General features: G+C 47.3%; 1 protein-coding gene across 12 annotated transcripts in view; it reads left to right on the top strand.

The window, feature by feature from the left end:
* ANK1 (ankyrin 1) overlaps nucleotides 1–26189 on the top strand; it is a 105324-nt gene extending 79135 nt beyond the window's left edge. For 3 of the 12 annotated variants that reach the window (XM_070765491.1, XM_070765489.1, XM_070765499.1), the window contains 12 exons: nucleotides 205–324; nucleotides 1411–1495; nucleotides 3441–3521; nucleotides 3806–3937; nucleotides 5224–5370; nucleotides 10704–11093; nucleotides 11190–11262; nucleotides 13965–14238; nucleotides 19176–19259; nucleotides 20909–20974; nucleotides 21923–22040; nucleotides 24313–24605. In XM_070765491.1, coding sequence (XP_070621592.1) covers nucleotides 205–324; nucleotides 1411–1495; nucleotides 3441–3521; nucleotides 3806–3937; nucleotides 5224–5370; nucleotides 10704–11093; nucleotides 11190–11262; nucleotides 13965–14238; nucleotides 19176–19259; nucleotides 20909–20974; nucleotides 21923–22012 — 1542 coding nt within the window. In that variant the 3' untranslated portion in view covers nucleotides 22013–22040; nucleotides 24313–24605. Of the gene's footprint in view, nucleotides 1–204; nucleotides 325–1410; nucleotides 1496–3440; nucleotides 3522–3805; nucleotides 3938–5223; nucleotides 5371–10703; nucleotides 11101–11189; nucleotides 11263–13964; nucleotides 14239–17417; nucleotides 17536–19175; nucleotides 19260–20908; nucleotides 20975–21922; nucleotides 22041–24312 lie in introns of all 12 variants that reach the window. The other 9 variants (XM_070765497.1, XM_070765494.1, XM_070765498.1 and 6 more) reach the window with 7 other exon arrangements.
* Nucleotides 26190–26211: the final 22 nt, after the last annotated feature.

The following is a 26211-nucleotide window of genomic DNA, read 5'->3' as shown; positions in this document are numbered from 1 at the left end:
ATTTGGTGTTCTGATTCTTTTTGCCAATGTGCAGGATGGAGCATTTTTTGGTTGAGATTTGGGGGGGGCATTTTTTTGGGGGCATTGTTATGTATGTTGGGACTGGTCCTTAGGCGTTTCGTTGTATTGTATTATATATTTCATTGTATATACGGTGTATATACATACAATGACAATATTTGTAATGTATTATTATTTATGTAGGTGAGGGACAGTAGCCGGGAAGCCAGTGGCTCTTTGTCCTTCCTCCGCAAGCCCATGAAGTATGAAGAACTACAGCATGTGCTGTGCCATTTGAATGTCACAATGCCACCCTGTTCCAAGGTCAGTTAGTCCACCTTTTCTTGCCCTATCCTGCCCAGTGATGGGCTGCCAAAAGTTTTACTGCCACATCGTGGGCATGGCTTATTTTGTGGGTGTGGCTTAAAAACAGCTGGTCCAAATCCAAGAGTCTTACTATACTTGACACAAGTCCCAAAACTGGAAAATGCAATGTGCTGGAATGCAAACTAGAAACGCAGAAATCAAGATTTAGAAATGACGTTGTTACCTGCAACTATACTTGGCATGATTAGGGCTTAAGTAGTCTAAGGGTGTGGCCAATTAGCCTGCAGCTCTACTCTCAAGGAGACCTCTTCCTGTGTAGCCACTCTTGCCTTCTAACAGCCCTGTGTGCCCTAGCATCGAGAAGAAGAAGTCCCTCCTCCTCTTCTACATCACTCATGTGCACCTCTTAACTATCAGACTCTATTGCCAAGTGCACGGGGTGATGGGACTGCACCACAACCACCTCTTGGTCTTTGAGATCCATGACTAGCTGCGCGGGGTGCAGGCGGGCCACAACAGTATCCCAGATCCTGCCTTGCATTCTTTTATAACCTTTAACCTGATTTTAAAATGTTCCCTGCCACCTTAACTGCCAGATAGTTTCTCACCTCTTGGGCAATATAAGGGCATGGAAATGTGGTGTGGGCTGCATTACCGGAAGATGATGGCCCTGAGAAAGTTCTGTTATCTCTTTCTCAGAGTGGCCGATACAATAACATCTTCACACCTGCAGATTGGCTGAATCCACATTGGACTGTTGGGAGGGGTCTCTAATTTCCTTTATTGCAACTGTATGCTGTGAAGGACCTCAGAGCCTGCTTTGATTTTGCCCCGCTTTCACCTCTCTTCAATAAAAGGCTCCTTTTGAAATTCCAAGTTTCAAGAGTCTTTACTTTCTTGAGTAAGGAGGAGAGGCTGGGCCTCACAGGAGATCTCCCAAATCAATGTTCTCAGGCCCTTGGTCATGAGATGTCCCAAGCCGGTGGCAGAAGTGGGAGTCTTTCATTTTTGATTATTCGTTGGGTGGGTGCTCCTCTCCACTTTGATGCCGGACAATCTCAACCCCTTTCCTTGTTTTTCCAGACTTCTGGCAGTGAAGAGCGAAGGAGAACATTGACGCCACTTGCCCTGAGAGAGAGATACAGCCTGCTGAGTGACAGCATTTTGGGTAAGTGTTCTGTCGGGCTCTCTGGTAGAATCCTCCCAAAAATTCACAGGTACAAATTCCCTTAACCTAAGCCCTCTTTTGGTATAGCAAAGAGCACTCATCTCCAAACAAACTGGTAATTTGTACAAGTCCCTTATCAGTTCTGTGATACTTAGCTTGCAGCTGTGAGGCAATTCACAGTCCTTCTTCTTTCACAAAGTGAAACACACTTTGCTCTGGTTTAGTTTCAAAGCGGGGGGAAATCAGCACACAAAAGGTCAAAGTCAGCAGTCACGAAACACAACGATCAGATAATCCTCCACAATGGCCAAACCCACAGGCTGCTATTTATAGCAGCCTCACTAATGAACACAGCCCCACCCAACCACAGGTGGCCTCATTTTCTTTGATAATAATCTCTCAGTTGTTGTTGCCTATGCATCGCTCTCCGCATGCGTGGCTGTATCATTAACTCTTGTGCTGAATCCAAGGAGGAGCTAGATAATTGATCTCCTTCTGAGCTGTCTGCCCCACTCTCCTCCTCCCTGTCACTCATGTCTTCTTGGTCAGAGGAGCCTTCATCATCAGATTCCACCGGGAGCAAAACAGGCCTGCGGCATGTGGATGTCTCCCCCACATCCACAGTCCTTGGGGCAGGAGCTGGGCCAGAGCTAACCACAACAGTAAGGGGACAAGACCTTGGACAGAGCCCAGAACTCTATTCCTCCTTGCTAAACTCTTAGTATTTCCCTGGGTGAAATTAAATAACCAGTGTCAGGGTTGGTTAGCTGGAAAGTGTCAAGGTTCCAGGTAACTTCCAAACTAAATCTGAGTCTGTGTCCAAGTGCTCCTCAAAATTCCAATTTATCGCCGGAGCAAACCTGGCACCTACCCTGGGAAACCAGTTGAAAGTTCATATCCATTCAAGGCACAACATAAAAACCACACGAATTGTTTCCTTGTTTTTCAGTCCTGGGCCAGCACAAAATGAGTAACACTCACTCTAAAGTAGAAGTAAACATACATTTTATAATCAGTGTTTACAATCAATATTCAAAATGCTACGGATAGTTTAAAGACATAGGTATTCCTAAATACTATTTAATGTAAAGCTAAGCTAATTGACATTGAATCTAATACTGAAGTCAGCTATGGTATGTTGGGGTTATGTGATTCCATCAGAGGTGGGTTCCTCTCGGTTTGGACTGGTTCTGTAGAACTGGTAGTAACTTGGTGGCCTGGGTTGCTGAAATTGGCAGTGACCCAGGCCTCCCCAAAGCCCTGTTTTTGCTTCATTTGAACATAAGAACTTAAGAAGAGCCCTGCTGAATCGGGCCAAAGCCCACCGAGTCCAGCATTCTGTGTCCCACAGTGGTCCACCAATTGTCCATGGGGATCTTGAGCAGAAAGAGAAGGCAAAACCCTCCCTTTCCCTTGACCCCCCAACAAGTGGTATTCAAGGGAATCCTGCCTGCCTCCACCAACATAGAGGCGGCACTTGGACATCCATTTCAATAACCACCTATGATACACTCGGCATCCATGAATCTGTCTAATCCTGCCTTGAAGCTATCAAGGCTGACAACTGTCATGACCTTTTCTGGAAGGGAATTCCATAAACCAAGGACCCTCTGGGTGAAGAAATATTTCCCTTTATTTGTCCTCACTTCCTTACCTATGAGCTTTAGGGAGGGCCCCCTCGTCCTAGTATTGTGTGATAGAGAAAAGAATTTTTCTCTATCCACCTTTTCTATCCCATGCAGGATTTTATACCCTCCGAACAAGTCCCCTCTTCAATGCCGTCTTTCAAGGCTGAAGAGACCAAGGCGTTGCAACCTGGTATCATAAGGGAAGGGCTCCATTCCCTCGCAAATGCTTTGTTTTCAAGGCGGTGGGGAAGAAAGAACCCCAAGAAAGCCCAGTTGGATGGAGATGGTTGAGTTTGCCTTTGTTCCTCTCTTTCCAGGATCCTTTAACAGCACAGAGAAAGACAAGACCAACATGAAGTTGGCGGTCATTGCAGAACACCTGGGCCTCAGTTGGGCAGGTAAGTATCCCTGAACTGGGTGAAAGGTTGGGGAACCAAACAAGGTTAGGAGACAAAATGTTGGAGAGAAACCTGACCACCTAACCCTGAGACTGACAAAGAGAAACAGAGAGGGTGATGCAGAGAAATAAGCTTTAAAGTCTAGCTCCCTCTGTTGGCAGTCTGCAACACCTGCACCCAACAGTTATGGACAGAATCCTAACAGCGATGAAGTCTAGTTACATTCCATTTTTACCTGATGGTTGACCTGTCTCTTATACTGTATTTTCCCCAATTCTCTGCAGAGCTGGCTCGGGAACTTCAATTCGGAGTGGATGATATCAACAGAATCCGAGTGGAGAATCCCAACTCCCTCCTGGAGCAGAGCATGGCTCTCTTGAATCTTTGGACCAGCCGTGGTGGCCAGAGTGCCAACAGTGAGTATTAATGACGAGCGTCAGAAAGGAGGGCTTCATCTTTTGCGTATATCAGGGAGGGGCTTTAGATGTTCTCCAGAAATTTTCTATGATCAGCTCATGTCATCAAATATATATATATATTTGGGTTACATCCTGTAATACAGTAGTACCTCTAGGTACGAGCTGCTCCACATGTGAGTATTCCAAGTTATGAGCCGAGACGCGAGCAAAATTTCTGTTCGACACCCGAGCTCAAATTCGGGATACGAGCCAAGCTTCCACTAGGTGGCGCAAGAATTCCTTGCTTCCAGTTATCTCGGCGCGAAAAGCCAAGTCTAAAGGCATTCGTTCGAGATGCGAGTTGATCGACATACGAGCTCGGGTCTGGAACGAATTAAACTCGTATGTCGAGGTACCACTGTACCACAATGGAAGGGTACATCAAGAGCAGCGAGGGGATTCAATTTTTTTTACTACTGGTTCTGTGGGTGTGGCACGGTGGGCGTAATGTGGCAGGGGAAGGATACTGTAAAATCTCCATTCCCTGCCTGTTAATGTATGAGCAGAGTAAATCCTTGTTTGCCAAGGTTGTGCACACAACAGAAATGTTTAGATTGAGATCAGTTGTGAATAAATACTCAGCCACATACAGATATACTAACTTGAATTAAAGTTTACTTTGAAGAAATAACATATTCCTATAAACAGTCTAACGTCATACACGTAATAAGTTGGAATAACAATCCAAATACAGTATTACCAAGTGCCTAGTCTTTCTTACCGGTTGTCTTTGTCAAAATCAGATACAAGGATATTAAGCCTAAACACATTTTAGGTATAACACATGACTACAATACAGAGCATGCAGAGAATTGCAGAGCAAACCTAACAATGAGTAGCCATTAATTGTGAGTAGCTTAGACCAGTGTTTTCCAACCTTGGCCAGTTGAAGATATTTGGACTTCAACTCCCAGAATTCCCCAGCCAGCAAATGCTGGCTGGGGAATTCTGGGAGTTGAAGTCCAGATACCTTCAACTGGCCAAGGTTGGGAAACACTGGCTTAGACAAAGAGAAACAGACAGGGTGACTCAGAGAAATAAGCTATAAACTCTAGCTCCCTCTTGTGGCAGTCTGCAACACCTGCAGCCAGTATATTGACAATCCAACAGTTATGGACAGTTATGGAGTCCGAACACGATTTGCAGTCTCCGAACGCTCTTCAAAAGTAGCCCCATGCAGAGCCCCATTTAGGTCTAGCTCTGTTTCCTTGTTCTTACCCCGTTCTTACTCATCCTTTGTCCAGTGGAGAGCCTTTACGCAGCCCTTCGCAACATTGACCGTAGCGAAATTATCAACATGCTGGAAGGTTCTGGGCGACAGAGCCACAGCCTGAAGAGTGACAAGCGCTACCGGCACCGAGACTATTCTGGGTCTCCCTCCCAGTTAAATGGTGAGTCCCAGATCCGCTCTCTTCTACCAGCTTCGGGTCTTTCCGGGTTGCCTCCTGTGGTCGCCGCAGTCCTCCTTCCTGTCTCATTCTGGATCTAATAACCGACGCTTGGCAGAGGAATCATCGCGCTCACCACCCGGAGGGCAGTACGTAGCCTGAGTTCATCTTTATTTCATAGCCAGATCGTAGTCGACGGGGTTCAACCCCGTCTCTCTTTCTCCCTTAAAACATTGAGCAACGTTTCTCAACTTTGGCGGCCTGAAGATGGTGAGAATCAGTAATGGGTTGCAGCCGGTGCACCTGGGATCGGGGTTCCAGTGGCGGAAATTGAGATGCGTGTGCATCTCCGTAGGCTTAATGTGTGCATGTGCGTGAACGTGCAAGATTTGGCTTCTGAGCTCTCGTGCATGAGATTTTGACAATTTCCGGCGGTTTTTTGCTCCTGCGCATGCGTGGGAGCAAAGAAATCACCAAAGGTCAGCAAAATCTCGCATGCGAGAGTGTCCTCATGTGAGATTTTGCTTGCTACACATGCACAGAAGCCAAATCTCATGCTGACAGGTGTCCGTGAGCCCGCAACGATCCCAGGAGGACGTACCGGCAGCGGCCGGTAAGTGGAACCCCCACCTGGTGAACAGCATCCATTCCTAGAACTTGCCAGACTACAGCTAGCCACGTGTCTTAAAGCTGCCAAGGTTGACAAACAATGGCTTAAACATGGATAGATTAGACGCACACCTCTGATAGAGAGAGGGAAGTGTGTGGCCATTGTTCTCCGTGGGATTTGAGTTATTCGCCCCGCTTCAAAATTGAACCAGGAAACAGTTCCGCGGATGCAATGGTTTGGGAATAGCTGTTGAATCCGGAAGGTGACGCCCCACAGTTAGAGACCAGGCCTTGGACAGCTTAAGTTGAGATGGGGATGATCAGCGGCTTATCGAGGGGGAGGGATGGATGGGTTATCGAGGGACCCAGAGTTGCCATCAGGCGTCCCTTTGAAGATAACTTACACAGGTGCAAATCAAGAACGGGAGCGGGTTTTAGTGGGTGCCGGAGAGCAAAGTTGGCCCGCGAGGCTCTGATGCGATTAAGAGGGGTGCATTTAGCTTCTCTGCTGCACTGCCGTTCTTTTCTTTGTCTTGTCTTCTTCCCGGTGTGATCTTCCACTTTCTCTCCCGCCAGAGGGGGCGCTGAGTGTACCAAGTTGGCTGGCTGGGAGGTGCCCGATATGGCGCCACTGGCTTCACCCCGCCTCTCTTTCTCTGTCTCTCTTTCTCCCTCCCTCCCTCCTCCTCCTTCTTCCTCCTCCTCTGCCCCCTGTCTCCACTGTCTCGGCCTGTCCTGTTCCCTCTCTCGTGTGGGTCTGAGACACCCTAGAGCTGAGGCTCCAGTGAAGGGCTGCTTGTCTTGGGTGCTACCGGTGTGCCCTCCGAGGCCGTCGTGGGCGCACACGCCCGTCGGCATGAGATTTGACCTCTACGCATGCTCTTCAAGTGAAATCTTGTGAAGACCCGCGCGAGAGCGACATTTTGTTGATTTTCGCCGACATCGCACATGGCGAGAGCACTCACACGAATTTTCACTTGCTGCACATGTGCAGGAGCCAAATCTCGTGCAGGGGCATGCGTGTGTGTGTCGGGGGCGCATCCCAGAATTTCCTACCAGGACGAAGCACCTGACCGCACCGACTGCTGCCCATCACTGTAGCGGCTTCACTAACTAGCGCATGGATTGCCCGCTTGGCTTGGTCTTTCTCCCCCTTTGCACCTTCCTACTGGCCCCCTCCCTCCTTGCCTCTCCCCCTCCTGTGCTACTGCTGCTGCCGCCGCTTCTATTCCTTGCCCTCCGGCAGCTTAACCCCCCCCATGCCTGAGCTGAACTTGGGCAGAGCCAAGCCTGGCTGCAGCTGGGCACTTCTGTCTCCTGGCTGTATTGGACGATGGTCACACTCACACTGAATCCTTGGGGAAAAGAGACGCCCGAGTTCTTCCGCTTTCCTGCACTTTCCAGAGGTTCGGCCCCTGCAGAGGTTCCTGGAATCAACAGGAGAGAATATTTCTAGCTGACGGTTGATAGCGTTCTGTCTTGCACATCAGCTGGCCGGTCATTATCCCCAAATTAAAACTCAAACACAAAGGTTTCAAACAAGACCTTTGTTGAACTGCACAAATGTGAACCAAAAAAAGGCTTTCGACTGCCAAAATCCAAGTGTGAGGCCAGGTTGATAAGATAAAGTCCCACACAGTTGCTTTTCGAGCCAAAGTTTTCTTACAAGAAATTAGCCCTATAAACGTCCAGTACTGTATCAAGGTTTGTCAGGCAAAACCACTCTTTGCAGGCTCTTCTCCTCCCCTTTATATACCCTCTGGCAGTGCAGACTAAACACAGCTGTGGTTGCTTCCTCTTTCTGAGCCTCCATAAATGTTCCTGCCTCCCCTGCATCCTTCTTACCCGTACATTCAGGACTGGGTCCCTTATCTCCTCTTCCTCCTCCTCAGGCCCCAGTTGGGGGCTGCAAATCCCCAGTTGGGGTTCTACAGCCTCTGTAGGCTCCTCCCACCCACTCTCCCTCCTCCTCCTCCAGCTCACTGTCTGACTCCTCCGACAGCCACACAGGCCGACCGTGCCCAGAGGGCCCCAGTTCATCAGGCTCAACGTCAGTTGCCAGAGGACCTGGCTGCAAGCCAACCACAACAGATAGGAGGGGGCCTTTGATGCTCTTGGAGCTTGGTGGTTTTCTGGAAGACGTTTCCTTACCAAAGTAGGACACATCATCAACGTTGGTCGTTTTTCTCAGTCCTGGCAAAGATGGTTTGGGTAACGAAAAGTCTCCAAGGAAATCACCAAACTCAGAGAAGCATCAAGAACCTCCTTCACTCCAGAAATGTGGTTTATTGTTGTAAGGGTAGAAAAGCAGAACTTTGGGGGGAAATGGAGTGGACTTCCCTCCGTGGCATCTTCTAACCAAGCAAAGTCAAGGCGGCTGCTATTTACACTTTCTTTCTCATCTTTTCCTCCTACGCAAGACCCTTTTTTTCTGAAAGACCCTCCCCCTTAATACTTTGCTCACCCCTTCCTCTTTGCCAAAGTCAGAGCTCTCTCCCTTCTTTCGCACCACTTTCTCACCCTCCTGTCATTTTTGGTTGAAAGAGGGCCACAGTAGCTGTAGGGGAGCAATCCCCTCCCCACGATGCTCTCTGGCTGGGCCTAGAGTCTCCTGCAGGAATTCGTTTATTAAATTTATATGCTGCCCGTCTCACTACTGAGGGACGCTGGATGGGCTGCAGGCATCGTGGCCCTTTTGGCCATGGAAATAGAGCTGTCCAGGGAATCGGCCAAAGGACAAGTTGCAGGCAGCTGCTTTGTGATGTTTAGCAAATTGGAGCCCAAGAATGTATACTTTGGATGCAAGATGGCTAGATGATAGATAGGTAACCTATCATCCAGAGATAGATAGATAGATAGATAGATAGATAGATAGATAGATAGATAGATAGATAGATGGTGGATAGATAGATAGATAGATAGATAGATAGATAGATACAGAGACAGACAGAGACAGACAGATAGATGATAGATAGATGACAGATAGATAGATAACAAATAGAAGATAGATAGATAGATAGATAGATAGTTTCATAGATTCATAGATAGATTGATAGACAGAAGATAGATAGATAGATAGATAGATAGATAGACAGACAGATGATAGATAGATGACAGATAGATAGATAACAAATAGATGATAGATAGATAGATAGATAGATAGATAGATAGATAGATAGATAGATAGATAGATGGTGGATAGATAGATAGATAGATAGATAGATAGATAGATAGATAGATAGATAGATAGATACAGAGACAGACAGAGACAGACAGATAGATGATAGATAGATGACAGATAGATAGATAACAAATAGAAGATAGATAGATAGATAGATAGATAGATAGTTTCATAGATTCATAGATAGATTGATAGACAGAAGATAGATAGATAGATAGATAGATAGACAGACAGATGATAGATAGATGACAGATAGATAGATAACAAATAGATGATAGATAGATAGATAGATAGATAGATAGATAGATAGATAGATGATAAATAGATAGATAGATTGATAGATAGATTCCCAAACTCGATAGCATTCCGCAAGAAATGACAAATTGTGCTTTGATTGTTGCCTTATCTCAATGCAGAGGCAGCTTCCTGACTCTGCCCCCCCCATGCCCAATACATAGGCTTTATCCCAGAATCCTCAGCCCACACGACTGCTCAGGTGCAATTTTTACTCCCCTTAACCAAATGGATCCATTGTGCTGGGTCCAGGAAGCGCCAATCCAACAGGTTGGGATGGAGAGAGATCCTTCGATGCCCAGGATAATCTCCATGTTCAGAGTCTTGTTTCTCAACCTTGGTTGACTTTAAGAGGTGTGGACTTCAACTCCCAGAGTTCCCTAGGCTGGAGACTTCTGGGAGTTGAAGTCCAGGCCTCTTAAAGTTGCCCAGGTTGACCCACACTGTCCAGAACATTGGTTCTCAACCTTTATAATGCCGCGACCCCTTAATACAGCTCCTCATGTTGTGGTGACCTTCCCACCCATGTCTAGCGCCAATTCTCCCAACAGAGCTTTAAGCTGATTGGCAGGAAGGTCAGAGGGACACTCCCACTGTAAACATCTGATTGGTCAGATTGTAAAAATACGTTCCAAGGTGCCAGAATAGAAGCTTTAGTTCCTCACACGAGGGGAAGTTTGTCTTTTCCCATGGTCCTAAGCAGTGATGGTGAACGGTTTTTCCTCGTGTGCAGAAAGAGTGTGGGTGCATGCTATCACAGATGCACGAGAGCCCACACCCATAATTCAATGCCTAGGGAGGGCGAAAACAGCTTCCCCACCTCCTGGAGGCCCTCTGGAGGCTGGCAACGGCCTGTTTCCCAACTTCTGGTGGGCCCAGTAGACTCCTGTTTTGCCCTCCCCAGGCTCCAAAGGCTTCCCTGGAGCCGGGAGAAAATAAATCTGCCCTCCCAATCCCCCCGGAGGTTCTCTGGAAGCCAAAAATGTCCTCCCAGAACCTCTGCACAAGCCAAAAATCAGCTGGCCGGCACACACCTGCACATTGGATCTGAGCTTCAGCAACGGCCATAGCTTCACCATCACTGGTCTTAGGCGACCCCTGTGAAACGGTCGTTCGACCCCCCAAAGGGGTCCCGACCCCCCAGGTGAAGAACCACTGGTCCAGAGGGACAGGGTGGGGGCTGCTTAACCCTGTCTGCCCCCCCCAGCCCAGCTCAGTGTGTGAGTCTGTCGCCCTCTGTCTGCCCACGCAGGTTATGCTTCGCTGCAGGACGAGCTGCTGTCCCCCGCCTCCATGCACTACGCTCTGCCTTCCCCGCTCTGCGCCGACCAATACTGGAATGAGGTGGCCATCCTGGAAGCCATCCCCATGGCCGCCGGCGAGCAGGACGCCCTGCTGGAGATGTCGGACATGCAGGTGTGGTCTTCCGGGCTGACGCCCTCGCTGGTGACTGCCGAAGATTCCTCCCTGGAGTGCAGCAAGGCTGAGGATTCGGACGCCACGAGTGAAGGGCGGCTCACGGGGCCACCGCTGGAGGATGTGCATGGCCCTGACCCTCTTGGTTCCATGGACCTGGTGGAGGAAGATACAGTGGACTCAGACGCCATGAATGGCCTGATGGACATGTTAGAGCAGGAGGAAGGTCAGAGGTCAGAGGGGAGAAGGCCAGAGGGCGAGCGCTTAGCGGGGGCCCTTGGAGGGAGTCAGGGTGCCCACCGTGACCTCTTTCTCATTCCAGGCCAGCAGAGAGTCCAAGTGGGCATCACAGAGTCGCCCACTGTTAGCCGGGTGATAGAGAAGGGCAAGGACAGGTAAGGCAATGCCCAGCTCATTTATTTTATGCTTCGGATTTATAGGGTCGCCCTTTTCCTAGCGGACTCAGGGCAGCTTACAGTGATAAAATTTATTTATTTTATTAATTAATGGGATTGGTATGCCGCCCTTCTCCGAAGACTTGGAGCAGTTCACAGCATAATAAAAAACGGTATACAGTGACCCCTCATTTTATGTGGGGGATGCGTTCCAAGACCCCCCGTGAAAAACGGATTTCCGTGAAGTAGAGGAAAGATTTTTTTAATGTATTTAATGAGTATTTGGACTTTTAAAACCAACCCTTTGCATTAAACAGTCATTCTATAATCCCTAATCATCCCTAAGAGCCGGGGTGGCGCAGCAGGTAGAGTGCTGTACTGCAGGCCACTGAAGCTGACTGTAGATCTGAAGGTCAGCGGTTCAAATCTCATCACCGGCTCAAGGTTGACTCAGCCTTCCATCCTTTCGAGGTGGGTCAAATGAGGACCTGGATTGTGGGGGCAATATTGCTGGCTCTGTTCAAAAGTGCTTTTGCTAACATGTTGTAAGCCGCCCTGAGTCAGTTTCAAAATGACCAGTGTAGATTTCCTACCCCTGGGCTGCTGTCTTCTCGTTGATCATTCTGCCTTTGTGTTGTGGTTAGCTCTGGCCCAGCTCCTGCCCCAAGGAATGTGGAGGTGGAGGTGGGGGAGACATCCACATGTTGCAGGCCTGTTTTGCTCCCAGTAGAATCTGCCGACAAAGTCTCCTCTGACCAAGGAAGTGTGAGTGACAGAGAAGAGGGGAGTTTGGCACACAGCCCAGGAGGTGATCAGTCATCTGTATCATCCCTGGATTCTGAACAAGAATTAATGACACATCCACGCATGCGTAGAGTGATGCATAGGAGACAACAACTGAAGGATTATTACAAGAGAAAATGAGGCCACCTGTGGTTGGGTGGGGCTGCTGTAATTAGTGCTACAGATAAAAGCGCAGCCTGGTGTTTTAGCCTCATGGCAGTTTATCTGATTCATTGTTTCGTCAAGATCGTGGTTTTTGCTGTTCAGGATTGTGTGTGTGTGGACTCTCTGGACTTTAGAATTGGACTCAATTTCCCAGTTATTGGGTGAGCAATTGGATTGCATTTCACCTGTGCCTTGTGTGTACCAGAAAATCCCTTTGACATTTAAAAAGGGAGCTGTTTCTGTTTTTTTCTGTTGATAAAAACTTTTGGGTTTTCTTTTTATCGTGTGGTGTGTGTATTCCTGGACTAATTACCCTGTAATTACGGGCGGTTGGGACACGCCGGCAGAACACTTTGTAGCATAATAGTTTGCGTGTTTAGGTGTGATCGTCACAATCTTTTGCTCCTTAACGCAGAGAATCAGTCATTTTTATAAAAAGTTCAAAGTGTATTTAACAATGAAGGTGCTGCAGGATTGGGATCATAGTTCCCTCTAAGCTGAGCAGTGAGCAATCGCTCACTTAAAAATCATCATCAACTCAGAGTTTTCCAAACCTGCCCAGAAGCCGAGAGGGAAAGAGTGAGAGGGAAGGAGAGAGAGGGGAAGAGAGGAAGAGAGAGAAACAGATAGAAAAAAGAGAGGAAGGAAAAGAGAAAGAAAAAGAATGGGAGTAAAGAAGAGAGAAAGAAAATCAAAATCTAGTTTGAAACTAGCTCAACTATTTAAGTGGCATTTTGATATTGATAGAGTTGCCCTATTATGAGCTCACTGTTATAGGCACACAGTACAGTGTTTTATTTTGAAATTCTCTGAGGCAAAACAGGGTGGGTTTTTTGTTTGTTTGTTTGTTTGTTTGTTTGTTTATTCTTTCTGTGCCGCCCAGTCCCGAAGACACTATACTTTTCCGGCCACCCCCCAAAAATATTAGAGGGAACACTGATTGGGATGGGATGGAAATGGAATGAATTGAACGAGCGAAGAAGAGATAATGTGGCATATGAATTGCTTCTTTTTAGAAGTACAAAATTCTGTGGTTCTTTAAATAAAGTGTTTCCCTACCCCCCCCCCCCACAAAGTATGACCACTAGTATCTCCTCTCCTGTCTTTGGCCCTCCCCTCTACTCTTCTCCTTTCCTTCTCCTCCCTTCCCTATAATATTTGGATTGGAGAAACAAAGCCCATTTCTTTCCATCTTCTGGATAGAAACAGTCTGAGTAAGTAGATCAATGGAAAAAACCCTGCAAAGACTTAGGGCTTGGAAAACATTCTTCTTTGCAGAGAGCTTGGGTACATTAATAGCACCTGGTTAAAGCATCTGGAGCAAGTAAAGCGTTGAAAAAACCCCTATAAAGACAGGGTTTGGAATACATTCTTGGCAGAGAGTAACAATGAAAGAGCTTGCAAGCTGGTAAGAGCTGGGAACATCGTTAGCACCTGGTTAGGGCTGGAAAGAAGTTTACTCAGAGCAAGTCAGAACAATGAAAAAATAACTGCAAAGACTTAGGGCTTGGAAAACATTCTTTGCAGAGAGAATCAATGAAAGAGCCTGCAAAGTAAGAGCTGGGAAGATCGTTAGCAGCTTGGTAGGGCTGGGGGGAAAAGCTACATTCAGAGTATAAGACTCATCCAAATTATCAGGGAGGAAAATTGTACGTCTTACAAACTTAAATATACGGTGTGATTTCTGAGTCTGGGTTCGCTCCGAGGGCCATGCACAGAACACACACCCTGTCTTTATTTGTCCTTGACCGCAGGCTCGGCGAATGGGTGGTCGAGGGCGCCTTCATCTCCAGCTTGTCCGACCTGGGCAAAGGGGTCTCCTTGAGCCCACCGGCCTTGCGACAAGGGGTGTCGTCTTACAAGTTGCGGGGCCGGGAACAAGAGAAACTGGAGCACATGCGGATCGATTCCTCGGAGGAGCGGGAAAGCTCCCCTTTCCAGAGGGACTGGAGTCTCCACCCGGGGAGGCAGCAAGGCTTGGCCAAGTGGTTGGAGGACTCTGGCAGCAGCTGCTTTGCACAAATGCAGGTAAGGGGACAGGTGAGAACCTCAACGTCCGGCCCGCAATGGAGCCCCATTGGTTGACATTCAAATGAGACCTCGGCGACGTAGAGTTTGGCTCTCGGGTCGCCAACTTTCCTTGCCACCGTTATTAAGCGAATCGCTGTACCTGTTAAGTTGGGAACAAGGTCGTTAAATGAATCGGGCTTCCTGCTTGTCAAAAAGTTGCCAAACCTGCAACTGTCATAAATTTATTTATTTTATTGATTGATTTGATTTGGATGCCGCCCTAGGGCAGTGATGGCAAATCTATGCATAAGTGTGCCAGTGTGCCTGCCATCCTTGTCCTACGTTTCTCTTATTCTTTTATTTTATTTTATTTGTTTTGTCACATACATATTGGTAGTATACAAAGATATAATATTTATATACATGATACTAGTAAGAGAGAAACATTAGGATGGGACGGGAGGCATGCTGGTGCATTTATGCACGACCCTTACTGACCTCTTATGAATCGGGAGAGGTCAAGAGTGGGCAGTCTAAGGGTAAAGTTTTGGGGGGTTAGGTGATGATACTACAGAGTCTGGTGGTGAGTTCCATGCATCAACTACTCAGTTACTAAAATTGTATTTCCTGCAGTCAGGTTTAGAGCCGTTTACTTTAAAGTTGTATCTGTTGTGTGCTTTATGTGTTGTTGTGGTTGAAGCTGAAGGAGTTGACAGGAAGGACATTGTAGCAGATGATTTTATGGGCTATGCTTAGGTCGTATTTAAGATTATGTAGTTCTAAGCTTCCTAAGCCCAGGATTATAGATCTAGTTGCATAGGGTATTTGGTTGAGAGTGGAGGAGTGTAGGGCTCTTCTCGTAAAGCATCTCTGGACATTTTCTAATGTATTTATGTCCAAAGTGCGGTGTGGGTTCCAGACAGTTGAGTTGTATTCAAGGACTGGTCTGGCGAAAGTTTTGTATGCTCTGATTAGTAGTGTGATATTACTGGAGAAGAATCTACGTAGGATTAGGTCAACAACTCTCGAAGCCTTTTTGGTGATGTTGTTGCAATGGGCTTTGGCGCTTAGGTCATTTGTTGAGTATTCCAAGATCTTTAACAGAGGGAGGGTTGTCTGTCTTGTTTATTCAACTTGTATTTGGTGTTCTGATTCTTTTTGCCAATGTGAAGGACAGAGCATTTGTTGGTTGAGATTTGGAGTTACCAGATGTTTTCAGACACCTAGTTAAGGTCTTTTTGGAGAGTAGCTGATGTTGAAAAGTTTGACATCATCGGCGAAGAGAATGCAGTTGCTTGTAATGTGATCACAAAGGTATATATACATACATTGCATTTAGGACCAAGGGCCAGCAGATGGCGACCTGCTGCTTTTGCTATGGGAGGTCCAGCAACCCAGCTGGCCAGCCATAGCGGACTTCTGGGCTATTTATATCTGCTTGTCCGGCCAGCAATTCTGCTTGCTTCCTAATCGGGTAGAATCGGGGTCTTGCTTAGGGGGCAGAGCCAGCAGGACCAGAAATAGAGCCCCTCAGCCTGCCAATGGCTGGGCCTGGCTTCCGAGAGGGACCCTAACCTGGCGGAAAGATTGGCACAGCACATTCCCGACCCACGGATCCTGATCCAACCACCCCCTTGAGTTGAAGCCGACTTCTTGCCTCGAGAGGCTTAAGCTAGGGTGACTTTGACAAAGCTCTTCCTTGGAGAAGGGGGGGACGGACGAAGGACGAAGGCTTGGCTGAGCAGCTGCTCTGGGGCCGGGCTAAAATTACAGTCCCCCTCCTTCCTCGACATCTTCCACTACCTAGTGCAGAGAGAGAGAGAAGGAGGGGGAGTGAGTAGCTGCTCCGGCCACCGTCCCAGAAGGAGCCCTGCAGCCGTAAAGAGCAGAAGGCATTCGACTCAACCCGGCTGGGATGTGATCGGCCACCGGCCGCTCCTACGGGACCATGTGGGGCTTCCTGACTCAGCTGCTCATCAGTTTAGTCCTGCTGGGCTTCTTCCTGGTCAGCTGTCAGAACCTTTTGCATATAGCCCAGGGCTCCGTCCAGTTCGTCCTGAAACACATCCACCAGGAGCTGGACAAGGAGCTGGGGGAGAGCGAAGGGCTGAGTGACGATGAGGAGCCGGCTTCCACACGGGTGGTGCGCAGACGTGTCTTCGTTCAGGTAGACCTTTGCGTCATGGGCGGGCGTTAGACTCGGACGAAGGAGATGCCCACATTGATGGAGAAAGGTGTTCTTAGAAACATAGAAGACTGACAGCAGAAAAAGACCTCCTGGTCCATCTAGTCTGCCCTTATGCAATTTCCTGTATTTTATCTTAGGGTGGATATGTGTTTATCGCAGGCATGTTTAGATTCAGTTCCTGGGGATGGCCCAACCACGTCTGCTGGATGTTTGTTCCAAGCATCTACTACTCTTTCAGCCAAATAATATTTTCTCATGTTGCTTCTGATCTTTCCCCCATCTAACCTCAGATTGTGCTCCCTTGTTCTTGGGTTCACTTTCCTATTAAAAATGGACCAGAATATCTCCGGGACCGCCTGCTGCCGCACGAATCCCAGCGACCGGTTCGGTCCCACAGAGTTGGCCTTCTCTGGGTCCCGTCGACTAAACAATGTCGTCTGGCGGGACCCAGGGGAAGAGCCTTCTCTGTGGTGGCTCCGACCCTCTGGAACCAGCTCCCCCCAGAGATTAGGATTGCCCCCGCCCTCCTTGCCTTTCGCAAACTCCTTAAAACCCACCTCTGCCGTCAGGCATGGGAGAATTGAAACATCTCCCCCTTGCCCATGTAGTTTTGGTCTATGATTGATTGTGTGCTTGTTTTTTATATATATTGGAGTTGCTTTTATGGACTTTTTAATTTAAAACTGTAAATTAGATTGCCAAATATTAGATTTGTTACTATGTACTGTTTTTGCCATTGTTGTGAGCCGCCCTGAGTCTGCAGAGAGGGGCGGCATATAAATCCAATAAATCTAATCTAATCTAATCTAAAAACACTTCCCTTCTGAACCTTATTTAACCCTTTAACATATTTAAATGTTTCGATCGTGTCCCCCCTTTTCCTTCTGTCCTCCAGACTATACAGATTGAGTTCATGAAGTCTTTCCTGATACGTTTTATGCTTAAGACCTTCCACCGTTTTTGTAGCCCGTCTTTGGACCCGTTCAATTTTGTCAATATCTTTTTGTAGGTGAGGTCTCCAGAAGTGAACACAAGCTTCTTCTGAGCTTTTGGGTACCAGTTGAGGAATCTGTGGCCCTGGTTGAGTTTGGCCAATTGGCAAGAGAACATTGTCAGGCAGGGAATATGTGAGTTCGATCTGGACAGGGAATATGATTTTGGGGACTTAAGTAGAAACATCGCAATTAAAAACCAGGCATCCCATGACAAAATGATGATGGAATCAAATGAAAAAGAAGACTCAAAATATTATGAAATTTGGAACACATTTTATGATTGGCTTGAAATGCGAAAGCAAAATAAATCGGCAAATAACGCTGGTCAACACAAAAAAATTATCAGCAAAAGTAATGTCTGTTTTATAGAGTTTGATTCAAAAAATATGCCGAGTTTTGCTCTATCACATAAAGTATCTGATGTAGAAGCATTTTTGTTATTATGTTATTTCTGATATGTAGATTTTAAAAATGTCGCCAGTAAATTCCTACACCTTATAATAATGATGCCGCTCCATAGAAACTATACCTACTACAGAAAAACTATACACACTTTTAAAATCAGAACAAAAAATGATTCAGAAAAATACAAGGTCAACTGCAATGGTTACAAAAAATATTTTTTTGTAGACCTGTATAATTAATTTAGAAGTGTATTTATGATGATTCTTAACTATGCTTAAATTACTACAATAATATCAATGGATTATTTCTTGGGCAAGATTTATTTTGCTGGAAGGATGTTTTTGCATTTGGTCTTTTAAATGTTACGCTGTACGGGTTCGAATCCCAGAAAGGGTGCTGCTAGCGGATGAGAGGTAAATAACTTGAAATAGATCTATGCTAGTCTTCCTTTATTTCTTTGTTGGTAAATATAAATTCAATACAAAAAGAATTTTTTTTTCCAAAAATGATGGTCTGCAAAAGCTCCTGGATTGTGGCTGAAAAGTGAAAATAGAAGCAGTATGTTCTGATCCATATTTGGATAGACCAAGTTTCCCTGATAGACAGGTGTCACTGGGTGGGTGGGGGGAACAGTTATGTTGTATGATATGCCTAATTTTATAAATAAATTATTATTATTATTATTATTATTATTATTATCATCATCATCATCATTATTATTTAGATTTAGATTTGTATGCTGCACCTCTCCGAAGATATAAAAAATAAATAAATAATTTATAAAATATAATTTATAAATAAATTTACTTATTTATATTTAAAAACAACACAAAAGAAAACAAAGACAAAAAATAGACAAAACAAAACAATACAATCATACATATAGCTACACTACGTAACCTTTAGGGTTGTAATACAGCAATTTACATTGACAGTAAATTCATGCTCATGTCACGTTTGTGATAATGTAATTGTGTAATCTTTTTCATTAACGTATTTAATTCACTGAGATTATCACAGTCATTTAGCATAGTTAAGAGTCATCATAAATGCACTGCTCAATTAATTATTTACAGATTTATTTTGCTTTCTCTTTTCAAGGCGATCGTGAAAGGTATTCCAAACTTCACAGGATTCCGAGTCCTCTTTTTTGTTTAATTCCATTTGTCGTTTTGTCGAATTCACAGTATGCCTGGTTTATAATGGCGACGTTTCTGACACAAATGAAACAAACGAACGTTACTGGAAGAGCCCAGATGTGGGCAGAGGAGAAGCGATCCGGATCCCAAGTGGATCTCTGCTTCTCTTAGTTTTATTTTTATTTATTTATTGGATTTATATGCTCTGTGTTTTTCCACCCTCTCCAGGGTAACGAAATATTGGATATCCCTGGAGAACAAGTGACCGAAGAACAATTTACCGATGAGCAAGGCAACATTATCACCAAGAAGGTGAGTCTATGGTGCAAAGAAAGAGAACAAAATATAAGAGAACAGCAGAGTTGGATGGGACCTTGGAGGTCATCTAGTCTAACCCCCTGCTCAAAGCAGGAGACCATTCTGGACAAACAGCTGTCCGGTCTGTTCTTTAAAAGCTGATGGAGCACCTACAATTTCTGAAGACAATTTCTGTTCCACTAGTTAATTGTTCTCACGATGAGCAGATGTCTCCTTAGTTCTAGATTGCTTCTCTCCTGGATTAATTTCCACCCGTTATTATTTATTTATTCATTCATTCATTCATTTTTATTTGTTTGTTTGTTAATCAGATTTGTATGCTGCCCCTCTCCGTAGACTCGGGGCAGCTAACAACAATAATAATACAATGTAAACAAATCTAATATTTAAGTTAATTAAAAAAAAAAAACCAATTTAAGAAACCAATCATACATACTGACATACCATGCATAAATTTTATAAGCCTAGGGGGAAGGGAAAGTCTCAATTCCCCCATGCCTGACGATAGAGGTGGGTTTTAAGGAGCTTACGAAAAGCAAGGAGGGTGGGGGCAACTTTGATATCTGGGGGGAGTTGGTTCCAAAGTGTTGGGGCCGCCACAGAGAAGGCTCTTCCCCTGGGTCCTGCCAAGCGACATTGTTTAGTTGACAGGACCCGGAGAAGACCCACTCTGTGGGACCTAACTGGTCACTGGGATTCGTGCGGCAGAAGGCGGTCCCGGAGATATTTTGGTCCGGTGCCATGAAGGACTTTATAGGTCATAACCAACACTTTGAATTGTGACTGGAAACTTATCGGCAACCAATGCAGACTGCTTTCTGGAGCTTTGGAAAATAAGTTGGTGCTCTATTTTTGTGTGTGTGTGTTGCAGCCCCTCAGATATTGGAACATAGCTACCATGTCATCGTATGCACATCACAAGCAAACAGCCTGAGACCAGACTGTTCTGCATCACACAGCAACCTGAGCACTAATTAACGTCCAATTAAGGCTCAGACACAGAGTTTTGACATGAAATGATCTATTTACAATCCAGGTTGTGGAAAAATACAAATTAGAGCCAAGGAATGTCTTTTAGTTCAGAGCAGGAGGCGGAGTTGATCAGCAAAAGCAGAATTACTCACAGGCTTCTTTAACCCTATAATTGTCCAGAACTGTAACAAGGTAGGTTTGAACAACAGGCAAAAACTTTGAACGTGTTCTTTTTCCTTCGAAGGATCAAACGTTGATTTTCTGCAAAGGGAACCTCCCAGCTCCTCCCCCTTATATATACAACCTGGGAGTACAGACTGTGCCCAGCTGTGCTCAAGTCCTCCTTCTTAGTCTGTGTAACTGCTCTTGCCTCCCCTGCATCCTTCTCACTCTTGCATCCAGTATAGGGTCCCTCATCTCCTCTTCCTCATCAGACCCAGGCAAAGCCCCAGTTGGGGGCTGCAAAGCCCCATTTGGGAGTTCTATAGCCTCTGCAGGACCCTCACACCCTATCTCTCCCTCCTCCTCACTGTCCGACTCCTCTGACAGCCACACAGACGGACCATGCCCAGATGGACTAAGAAAACCTCTGCCTTCAAGTTTGAACAGACCCGGTCCCCTACTTCCTTCCCCTTCGTCCACCCTTGACCTCTTGATTTCTCCAATTACAGATTATTCGGAAAGTGGTCCGGCGACTGGAAAGCGAAGACGGGCGGGCGCACGAAGAGGTGATTACCGTGAGTGCCCCTCCCAGCCCAGGGACTGGGGGGGCATGTCTGGATGTGAGGCTGGTTTTACAAACATGTCCTACGATGGCTGGAGAGGATGAGCAACCCCCTCCCCCTCCCAAAACCTGCTTGCGATGGTCTTGAGCCCAGCGTTGTTCCCTTCCTTATGAGCTTCGGTGGCACAGTGGTTAGAGTGCAGTACTGCAAGCTACTTCTGCTGATCACCGGTTGCCAGCAGTTTGGCAGATCGAATCTCAGTAGGCTCAAGGTTGACTCAGCCTTCCATCCTTCCAAAGTCGGTAAAATGGCGACCCAGATTGTTGGGGGCAATAGACTGACTCTCTATAAACTGCTTATTGAGGGCTGTAAAGCACTGTGAAGTGGTATATAAGTCTAAATGATGATGATGATGATGATAATAATAATAATAATAATAATAATAATAATAATTAATAATAATTAATAATAATTTATTAGATTTGTATGCCGCCCCTCTCCGAAGACTGGGGGCGGCTCACAACAACAATAAAAACAATATTATAGTGAAACAAATCTAATATTAAAACAAAATCTTCAGATTTAGGCTGATATACTACTTTACAGCCCTCTCTAAGCGGTTTACGGAGTCAGCCTATTGCTCCCAACATTTTGCTCCTCATTTGACCGACCTTGGAAGAATGGAAGACTGAGTCAACCTTGAGCCTACGGAGATTCAACCTGCCTAACTGCTGGCAGCCGGTGATCAGCAGAGGTAGACTGCACTGCTCCACTGAGGATCTTTCTTATGGCTATTGCTATTCCTCCGTTGGGATTCCGGATTCTCCCTCCTGCCCTCTGACCCCTTCTCCTTCTGTCTCTCTCTCTCTGCCTGTCTCTCTCCTCTCCTGTCGCATCTCCGTTGGGTTTGCTGGCGATGGGCTCCTGCTTGGCTCTTGCTGTCTGGCTGACCTCCCCCAGGACGAGGATGTCCCGAGATCGGAACTGCTTGGGGGAAGGATGGGGGCTCAGATAGTCAAGCGAGCCAGCCTGAAAAGGGGGAAACAATGACCCACCCCCACCAGTGGCCTCTTTGGAGGTAATTCACCCCTTTGGTCTTAATACATATGCCGCCCCTCTGTGGAGAGGGGCGGCATACGAATCTAGTAAATTATGATGATTATTAATATGGGCAGGTTGGGGACGGGAGGGTTTAACTTAGGGATGCAGAGTTTAGCATTTAGTATTTAGACTTTTATACTGCTTTGTAGTGCTTTTACAGCCCCCTCTAAGCTGTTTACAGAGTCAGCCTCTTGCCCCAAACAATCTGGGTCCTCATTTCACCCACCTTGGAAGGATGGAAGGCTGAATCAACCTTGAGCCGGTGGTGAGATCTGAACTCTGGGCAGTGGGCAGAGTTTCCCTGCATTCTAACCATTGTAGCACCAGGAAGGAGAAGGAAAAAGGGAAGAAGGAAGGAAGGAAGGAAGGAAGGAAGGAAGGAAGGAATAGCACTTATATACCCCTTCACAGAGCTTTACAGCCCTCTCTAAGTGATTTACAGTCAGCCTCATGCCCACAACAATCTGGGTCTTCACTTGACCCACCTTGGAAGGATGGAAGGCTGAGTCAACTTTAGGGAATCGAACTCCTGGCAGTGGGCAGAGTTAGCCTGCAAGACTGCATTCTAACCACTGTGGCACCAGGAAGGTGAAAGAGAAGGGGAATAAGAGGGAAGGAAGGAAGGAGATTGTGGAAAGGAAGGAAGGAAAGAGAGAGAGTGGGAAGGAAGGAAGGAAGAAGGAAGGAAAGAGAGAGAGAGAGTGGGAAGGAAGGAAGGAAGGAAGATAGCAACAGCATTTAGACTTCATGGGGTTTTTCCAGCCCTCTCTAAGTGGTTTGCAGAATCAGCTTCTTGCCCCCCAACAATATGGGTCCTCATTGACCCACCTGAGAAGGACGGAAGGCTGAGTCAAACTTGAGCCGGTGGTGAGATTTGAACTGCTGAAATCCAGCTAATAGCTGAAGCAACCTGCAGTGCTGCACTCTAACCACTGCGTCACCCTGGTTGAGGGCATGCTATATTGGGTACTCCCCCCCCCAAAGGCCAGACACTAAGGCAAGAAACTCCCCCTAGGGCTGCATAATGCCCAGCGCTTCAGTAACTCCGGGGACTGTCCGAGATTGTTTCCTTTTTCCACGGCTGCCCTTGTGCCATCAGGCCAATTGGAAGAAACACAGTTGGTGCATTTGTACACCTGTTTCCACCACTCTGGCTTCAGAGGTTCGGTGGGGCTGGTGTGTAAGGCGAATCCCAGCCTGTTTAGAGTTAGTGTGGGGGGCGCCATAAAGGCTACAAAACAAGCTCATGGTTTGAATGCAGTTTTCAATTGTGCCGTAAGCAACTGGCAACCTTTTTTGGTCCTGGATTTGGGGTGTGTGTTTGTGTTGTGGCTTGCTCTCATTGTGCCTAGCCTTCAATGGGGATCTTATGACAAAATGGAAAATAGGGTCACCTTCTTTATCGCAGCTCCACCAATATTGGAACTTGGAGCAATCAGTAGATTGGTAGAGCAGACGTCTTAACAGGGGCTGCAGCCACGGTGGCGCAGTGGTCAGAGTGCAGTACTGCAGGTTACTTCTGCTGCCTGCCGCTTGCCTGCAATTTGGCAGTTCAAATCTCACCACTGGCTTAAGGTGCAACTCAGCCTTCCATCCTTTTGAGGTGTGTCAAATAAGGACCCAGATTGTTGGGGGCAGGAGGCTGACTCCGTAAACCGCTTAGAGAGAAGTGTCCTTCCTTCCTTCCTTCCTTCCTTCCCTCCTTCCCTCCCTTCAATCCTTCCTTCCTTCCCTCCTTCCTTCCTTCCTTCGTTTCTTCAATTCATCCTTCCTTCCTTTTGTATATTAAGGGGTTTTAATTCGCTTTTAGTATTGGATTATCATTGTATATTGTTTATGATTGCTGTTAGCCGCTCCGAGTTTTCGGAGAGGGGCGGCATATAAATCCAATAAAACTTGAAACTTACTTACTTCCCTCCCTCCCTCCCTCCCCTCCTTCCCTTTCTTGCCATAGTGGCGCAGTGGTTAGAATGCAATATTGCAGGCTAATTCTGCCCACTGCCAGCAGTTCGATCCTGACTGGCTCAAGGTTGACTCAGCCTTCCATGCTTTTGAGGTGGGTAAAATGGGGGGGGGGGTCTAGATTGTTGGGGGCAAGAGCCTGACTCTGTAAACGGCTCAGAAAGGGCTGTAAAACACTGCAAAGCAGTCTATAAGTGCAGGGACTATTGTTAAGTGCTGTCATTTGTGAATGTCGATCCCAGCCTCTCCTCTTCTCCCCTCCCTCCCTTCTTTCTCCCTCCCTCCAGGGCCTCACCTCAACACCCATCCACTAAACCTCCACTCTCCTTGTTCCTCTCCACGCGGCCAGGCGAGCGGAACAACGAACCTCCAGAGGCCGGGCTGTCTGTCTGCGAATTCTTTAGGTTAATGGCATGATTTCTTCCGTAAGAGACATAACTTTACCGTCTTAATCCGCATGACCGACCGACTGCCGACGCATGAGCTAAAAAAAGTTCTTTCTCCTGACTTCGAGAGGAGAGGGGCCGGGACAATTCCCCAGGAGAAGGAGGGGAAAAAAATAATAACGGATGCAATTGTGTTTTTGTGTGTTTTTGCGTGCGCGTGGCGTAGGGGGGGCCTTCTTTCCAAAAGCCCCCTACTTTTGACGTGGTGCCTTGGCCTCCTGGGGAAGAAGGAGTAAGCTGGATGGAGATCCTACTCGCCGTCCCATCGTCCCCGGCTCAGCCCTCCATCCACCCATCTGGAACCCCAGAAGGCTTCTCGCTGAGCCCTTCTGGCGACTCGGCCCAGTTGGAGAAACGCTGAGGTCTCGTGTAGAATAAGAATACGGACAGATACTTACTATGCAAACACCGACCGAGAGGCGTTCGGCAGAAAACGGATCTTTGGAAACGTCTGCAGGCAGCCGGCCCCTTTGGGGGGGCAGGAAACCGAGAGCCGTGGAGAGCAGGAAGGTCTTCGAATCGGGAAGGTCTCCCGGGGTCCTCCCGGTCTCCTTGGAACCCATTCACACATGCACACAGGCCTGCCCACCCCCACTCACGCCCACACACGCAGGGTGGTGGTTTTAGACCCGCGTGGGGAAGGAAGGAAGGAGGAAGAGAAGGAGAAGAAGAAGGGCTAGTACATGAGCCTCTGCCGCCAAGGGCATCTGTCGCCTTCCCGCAACTTGGCCCCGGGCCGGAAGTGTGCGACCGCCCGTGTGCGCCGATGCTTGGCTCCACCCAGCACAATCTGTTGCTCAGGAGAAGAAGGGCAGTGTGGTTCCCTTTTGCCTGCACTTCCGTACGGGAGGACCCCAGGGGGCCTCTCCACTCAGCACAGTCGTGGCATCCTGCCAACACTTCTTGGACCAGTCCTAGCTGGGAGGGGGGAACCGAATTCCTTCCCTCTGCCCGCTTCCCCCTCCGTCTCCCGCTCCTTCCCCCCCACCAGCCACTTCCTGGATCAGACCTGGCAATGGAGGGAGCGATGCTCCTCCTCCTCCCCCCTCCTTTTTCTCCCCCCACCTCATTAAATTGGCCGTCCCTATTGCTTGGGAGGAGGAACTTTCTCCAGCCCCTTCGCCACCACCAACGGGCTACTCTCTTGGGAACAATAGGTCCTTTGACCTCTGCTTCAAATTTTGGAGCATCCCTCCCCCCAGGAATACAAGGGGCACAAGGGTAGGGGGTTGGTGGGCACAGGGGCTGGCCCAGCAGTCACGGGGACGATCAAGAGTAAGCATGGAGCATCTCGGATTCTTTGGCCATCCCCTGTGGTCACCCCTGGCAGCCTGGCACTCTTTGCCGGCCGCGGTGCCACTTTCCAAGCCCCTGCACCTGGGATTCTGCCCCCCAGCCCTGCCCAGGAGGAAGTCCTTGTAGGGTTGGGGGGAGGAAAGGCAGGAGGGCCGGAACTGTTGGAGGATCCCTCCCAGTGAGACTAACGGAGCATCCAACTCTCCTTGTCCACCACTCTCCCATCATCTTGATTTGCAGCCTCGTACGGCCTGCCCTTCAAACACTCCCCCCTCCCTTCCCAAATTGCTGACACGGAATTGCCCTAGATTCTGGCACGGGCATTCCCACCCACCCAACCCCCAGCCCTCCGCCTCCATTGCTTTTGGCCTCCAGTAGTGCATAGGAAAATTACAAAAAAAAATAAAATTAAAATAAATAAATTTCGAGCTGTGAACTGCGTCC

The sequence above is a fragment of the Erythrolamprus reginae genome, chromosome 12, assembly GCF_031021105.1.
Source record: "Erythrolamprus reginae isolate rEryReg1 chromosome 12, rEryReg1.hap1, whole genome shotgun sequence".
In the NCBI taxonomy this organism is placed as follows: domain Eukaryota; kingdom Metazoa; phylum Chordata; class Lepidosauria; order Squamata; family Dipsadidae; genus Erythrolamprus; species Erythrolamprus reginae.
Note: the sequence above shows the minus strand (reverse complement) of the source record. Positions and strands in the feature narration are given on the sequence as shown.